We start from the raw sequence: 6,128 nt of genomic DNA, 5'->3' as shown, positions 1-6,128 counted from the left end.
GACCTCTATTTATGGGACACTGACTAGCCCAGCCACATGTTATCTGCTCTATATCACAGGCTCATTATATCTTCCCAAGACCACTGAGATCAGAGGACACACAGTCAGCAAAAGAGGTGGGGTGGAACTTGAACCATGTCTGCCAAGTGCCCCGAGATGTCAGGGTCACAGCAGGTGAGGACCGGCGGATCAAAGACAGAAGCTGCGGTGGGAAGACCTCGGGAAGAGCTAAGGGCAGGGACTTTGTCTATTTTTTCACTGCTGTATCTTCGGAACCTATGACTGCAGGTAGGTACCCAGTACGTATTTGTTAGATGGGTGAATATTCTCTGAAGGCGATTGTGCCCATCTTTCGGAGGAGGAAACTGAGGCTCAGAGAAATGCATCGCGCCCTAAGCCTTTAACTCAGCTGCCAGCTTCCAGCTTCCAGCACTTTCCATGAACACCTTGCCACAGAGAGGGCTGGAAGGCGCAAAATGGGTGGGGGGGTGCCAAGCTGATCAGGCGGCGCCCGGGTGCGGATGCCAGGCTTTAATAAGGCAGCGGGGGCCCTGGAGCGCTCACTGGAAACCCCAGCTTCAGGGGCTGCCCTGAGTACCCCAAATCCTTTCGGACACGACCCTCTCGGCCTCCCCGCCCCCGCCCCCACAGGTCCTCGCTGCAAAACAACCGCCTGCGCTTGCACTTCCGTTTCCTCCTAGTAACAGTTGGCCCTGAATCCCCGCCCCACGAGGCCATACCATTCCAGCCCGGAGGGGGAGATCCGGGAGGGGGCGCGCAAAGGCTTCTCCCGGGACCCCCTCTGCCGGCATGCTCCCTGGCCTCACAGGGCGAGAGGAGGGAGATTTGCGTCGGGCCCTCAGGGTGGTGGTGGGCCGCAGGGCCCCCCTCGTCCCCGCTGTGGGGCCTTTCTCCCCTCATCCACCCCCCCGGCGTTGGTCCGCTCTGTGGAACGCCGAGTACCAGGCCTCTCTGCGCATGCTCCGCCTCGGGGCGCCTACCCTGCATTTTCTCGCCGGGCTGCGGATCGGGTGTTAGGACTGTAGTTGATGCTCCGGTCCGGAATCATGGGTGTTCCCGTCCGAGTCGTCTATTGGTGAGCACGAGGGCCGGAGGTCCCTTCTTCGAATCCCGCCTGGGCCCCGCCCTGTCCTGGCGGAGCCGGGCGCTGGGGGCGTTGGGGGCAGGACCCATGGGCATACTTCCACTGGGAAAAGGATTCCGTGGGGGAGGGAAACAGAGGGCGTTGATTTCTCTGCCCTCCCCCCCCCCGTCCCCAGTTTGTAACATTCTAGACGTCTCAGGTCACAACAGGTAGAACTGCGACACGTGTGTGTTGTTTTAACCGCCCCCCCCGATTCCGGGGCTCAGTGTGGGGAGCAGGTGGGGGTCAGTTTGTAATGGGAGAGGAGGTTCCGTCAGCGCTTAGGTTTCCCCTCCCCCAGTACCTGGAACAATCGTGGGGTGGGGCCGGCCAGAGTCGAGAAGGTTCGAGAAGGTTCCAGAAGGTTCCGGCGTGCGTTTGGCAAGGACTTGAATGCATACAGTGGATGCCTTTCGCTACTAACCCTAGTCTTTTTCTGGCCTCGCTTTTCCTGTCTGTAGAGGGAGTGATCTTAACGTTACCGCGGAGGGACTGCTGTGTGTTGGGTGTTAAACATTTGATCTGATTGGTCCGTTCAGAGTGAAAAAGTGCCAGGTGGGCAGGCAGTGTTCTGTCCTGTAGACCGCTTGATCGCCCTGGCACCTAGGGCTGTGCTGGCATGCACAGGCATGTTGGCCTGTAGGCGCTGAATAAATACATGTTAAGTGAATTTCCTCTCTCGGAAACCCCTTGAGTGGGGGTGTGTGTCTAGCTCCATTTTACAGGTGAGGAAACTGAAGCTGGGAGTGGGGCAGTGGCAGGTCAGTAGCTCGAGGTTCAGGCTGCAGATCACAGATTACCCGAATCTGGGTCCACTGGCTGTCATGTTTGTGAGATGTCCAGAGGGGGTTATGAAAGGCTCAGATCTGTCACAGCATTAGCGGTGTCCCTGCCCGCTTGGTCATGCAGGGGGTGGAGTGAAATTTTGAGGCCCGGGGGGCCTGTGCACCAGACTCCAGTTCCAAAATAGCCTCCCGTGGGGGGTTGGGGAGGCGTGTAGATTTCATCCTCGGGCCTGGCAGGGCCTTGGGGATCCAGGAATAATGGTTTCCCTTGGACGGGCGGGGGTGGGGCTGTTATTTCAGCAGTCGTCCTAACCCAGTTCTCTCCATTGCCTCCGCCTCTGCTCTGCCTCATGCTGTGGTCTCTCCTTGTCGCCCCTTGTTTCTGCATCCCCGCTCATCTCTTGTCTCCCTTGCTCTGTGTCGAATTTTTCTCGCGTGGGTGGCTCTGTCCTTCCTGTGTCCCCGCCTCCCCATCTGTGTGCTGCTTCCCAACACTCGGGCGTGTCTCTCGTCTCTCTTGAGGGTGTCTGTGCCTTGCTTGGTTTTGTCATCTGTGTCTCTCTTCATCTCTTCCTGCCGGCCCCCCCCCCCCATTTCCCTCCATCTCTGCTCCTGCCTCTCCCTGGATCCCCACCGTCTCCCTCTCTCTCCTGGGACCCGCTCTCTTGGACACTGTCCCACCAGTGGCGCTTGAGGCTACAAGTCCAAGGTAAGCAAAATGGTCCCAAGAGGCACCCCTGGAAGATGGGGGAAGGGGGGCTAGCTGGCGTGGCTCCTGTGGACCCCTGTTGTGACCTCCCACCCCCTTTTGCAGTATCTTCAGCTTAAGAAGAAGTTAGAAGATGAGTTCCCTGGACACCTGGACATCGTGGGTCTTGGGGATGGGGAAGGAGTCAAACATGGGTCACGTCCGTCCCTCAGCCCTGGGTGTCCGTCCTTCAGCCTTGGATGGCAGCGGGGGTGGTTTGGGTCAGCCCCACCCTTCACCCCCGTTCTCCATTCCTTGGGAAGCTGCGGGTGTCCCCAAGAGGGCATCTCAGCCCTGCCAACACCTCTCCCTCTCCTCAGTGCGGCGAGGGGACGCCCCAGGTCACCGGTTTCTTTGAAGTGTTGGTAGCGGGGAAGTTGGTTCACTCCAAGAAGGTATGTCTGTCTGTCCATTCTGCCCCATTTTGGGCTAGTGGGGTGTTGGGACTGGGGTTGGCATCTTGGTCCCAGCTCGTCCCTCCCCTCTTCCTCCCTTCTCCAGGGAGGTGATGGCTATGTGGACACGGAGAGCAAGTTTCTGAAGCTGGTGGCCGCCATCAAAGCTGCTTTGGCTCAGGCCTGATGGGCCCTGAAGGCAGAGGTGAGGGGGACCCAGCTCCTAGACAACAGAATTGACGACTCCTAGTTCCTAATGTACTCCAAACCCAAGTACTAGTGTCCAGCCCAATACCAGAACAAGTAGCAATTTCCATGTTGTTCTCTGGATCATAGAACTGCTTTTCCGCACTTTCTGAGCCTGCTTTTCAATTTTCAAGCCTGTACGTTCTAGATGAGCCCCAAACCCAACCTATCCTGGAACTGGGCCCTGGATACTAACCTAGTCCATAACCAAGCTCTGGCTCCTGGCTTTTGAGAGCCTAGAAGCACTTTCTGCCCCCCTCTAAGCTTGAGTGCCAGTTCCCACCCCACGGTGTGCTAGCACTGAGTGTCCTGTGCCAGGATACTGTGGACCCAGGTACCTGCCCCCAGCATGCTTTGCACCAGGAACCTGGTTCTCAAACACTTTGAACTCAAGTTCCGTTTCTTATCGTCCTCACTAGGGCAGAGTGAGGTTGCTTTCAGGGGGAATTTGGACCCGCAAATTTGAATTAAAGCAGTACAAAAATATGAATGTCTTGCCTCCTGTGCAGGTCTGAAAAGAAGTGAGTCTCCCCAAATTAAAAAAAGAAAATCAAGAATTTCATAATTCCAAAGCTGCATGAGCGGGCGATGTGTGGGCTCTTGCTGTAGGAGGGAGGGGGTGGAGGTGGGGTGCCACCTTTGTGGGGTTTGAACTCCTAAGGACAAACGGAGCGCATCCCTTGCATAAACACACCATTTGCCACCTCCAAACTGCCAGTAACTCAAAGGCATTTGCTTAAATCAGCACAAGGTTTGCTTGGATTCCAGAGGAGTCCACCAATGGATGATTTCATCTAAAATAAGCAAAAATGGGATTTATGTAAGAGAAAAGAGAGAGGGGGAGAATGATTCTTGTTCGCATGGTTTTTGAGTGCAGTTTCAGGAGTCTCGAGACCACCGTCAAGCTCAGCGATTCTCTTGAAGGACTCAGAACTCAGCAGAGCTGTTTTACTCATGGTTACAGTTTATTACAGCGAAAGCTTAGAGATTAAAGTCAGTGAAGTGACTCCCTTTAATCTGGCCTCTCTCCCTGTAGTCTGAAGCCCCCTCCCCACCCCTTCTCTCTGCACAGTCCAGTGACCTTGGCCCAGCCCCTCTCGGCAGACGCTTCATGACAGGAAGGACTGAAATGTCTCTTGGACGCCTGGTCCTTCCCTGATGTTCTCGTGGCTGCCGGTTGGGGTAGAGATGGACGCCCCTGGTCTTTGCCTGTGTGTGTGGGAGTGTGCGTGTGTCCCCGGGAGTCTAACTTGGCACGCTGGTCCTGCTTCTTCCTTCCTTTCCCCCCCTGTCCCTCATCTCCCTGCACCCCCCCATGTCTTCCTTCTACCCTCTGGTGTTTGGGGTGGTCCTGCTCCAGGCTTCCTTTTCAAGCGGAAGCCGAGAGCGGCATCAGGATGAGTGAGTCTCACATTTCAGCAGTGATTGCAACGGTTCACAACTCAATAAATGTTGACGAGGTTAACAAACTGTGCCTGTGTCCGCGTGGCTCCATTTTACCCCGGCACCTCTTCCCCCTGCTCTCCAGTCCAGGAAACTAGTGATTTGATAGGTACAGAGCTATAACTAACTTCAGGGTTGAACTTTTCAGTGGTCCCCAAAGCCAAGGTTAAGGTGGCCTCTGGATGCCACCTGGAGCTGTGTGTAACCATCACTGGTGTAAGTCCTCCAGTGTGAAGTGGGCCCCTGGTTGCTGTGTTCAGGAGAAAGCTGGCAATGATTGGAAGAAAGGTGCTGGGTGGCGTCATAGATTGTGTTTGGGGCCCTGTATTTCACCCCCTCCTCGCGTGTCTGCCTTGCCCCCTTTACCGTCCTCACGCTAGAGGTGACCTGTACCTCCTACCTCCTAACTTTGGGTTTGATCACATGACTTGCTTTGGCCAATGGAATGAGGCAGAAGTAACTGGGGTCAGGTCTGAGCCTGGGTCTCAAGATGCCTTGTTCTTCTGCCGGTGTTGAGGACGCTGGGAAGTGCCTGGAAGTCTCACGGGCCCACTTCCTAATATTTCATGTGACAAGACTGTAAGCGTTACAGGTGACTGGCCACTTGTGTACAAACCACAGTTAATTCATTTTTTAAGAACTCCGTCTTGACATTATCCCAGCTGATTACAGTTGGGATGGGGCCTGAAGATGTGCGTGAGTCCCTGAGGTTTTAAAAACTACCTTTAGGATCCATGTTGTAAAGGGTTAGGTCCTGGCGGGTATTAATAAAGGTATTTTGAAATTTCAAAATTTAAAATAGGTTCTTTCAGAAGTCCTTTCACTGAGGGCCATTGTATCTTACATGCATCTGCGTATCCTGAAAACTTGATTCAAATCATTAAGACATATGAACAAAATTTAGTCTGTATAAAATCCACTAGAATATTTATAAAAGGCGCCCCAAACAGGAGGATGCTGTTTTTGTTTTGACGGCTCTCACCTTCATTGTGGGCTGACAGATTGGGAGCTCTAACAGTCCTCCTACAAAAACTCTGGAAAATACTGTAGCGAATGAACCATGCCTGGTTATGGCTCAATTCACCCTCTCTGAGCCAGGCCGCTGGGTGGCCTGGGTGCGGTGAGGAAATCCACTAGACGCTACAAAGAAGCACCTGGATGCAAAAGTACCATCTCGGAGGTTTCTAAGTTGGAGACATCTAAGGAACCACAGCTGGAGGACACCAGTCATTGGGCAAAAGATAAGAGGATAAATGTCTGAAAATTAGAAAAAATCACAGCCTCAGAAATACTTTTTTCTTTAACAATAGCTTTACCAAGGTATTACATACCATGCAATTCACCCATTTAAAGTATACAATTCAATG

The 6,128-nt window shown here is 53.9% G+C and overlaps 1 protein-coding gene across 1 annotated transcript; it reads left to right on the top strand.

Annotated features, from left to right (window-relative positions):
* The first annotated feature begins 960 nt into the window (after positions 1-960).
* On the top strand, positions 961-4,790 carry SELENOW (selenoprotein W). Its single transcript, XM_036834681.1, has 6 exons — positions 961-1,096; positions 2,614-2,638; positions 2,744-2,797; positions 2,998-3,072; positions 3,179-3,277; positions 4,391-4,790. Exons 1-5 carry the CDS (start codon positions 1,050-1,052, stop codon positions 3,257-3,259), a joined length of 282 nt encoding a protein of 93 aa, XP_036690576.1. The 5' UTR covers positions 961-1,049; the 3' UTR covers positions 3,260-3,277; positions 4,391-4,790.
* The last annotated feature ends 1,338 nt before the right edge of the window (positions 4,791-6,128 follow it).

The sequence above is a fragment of the Balaenoptera musculus genome, chromosome 19, assembly GCF_009873245.2.
Source record: "Balaenoptera musculus isolate JJ_BM4_2016_0621 chromosome 19, mBalMus1.pri.v3, whole genome shotgun sequence".
Lineage (NCBI taxonomy): Eukaryota > Metazoa > Chordata > Mammalia > Artiodactyla > Balaenopteridae > Balaenoptera > Balaenoptera musculus.
The sequence above is the reverse complement of the archived record's forward strand: the minus strand, read 5'-3'. Positions and strand labels throughout refer to the sequence as shown.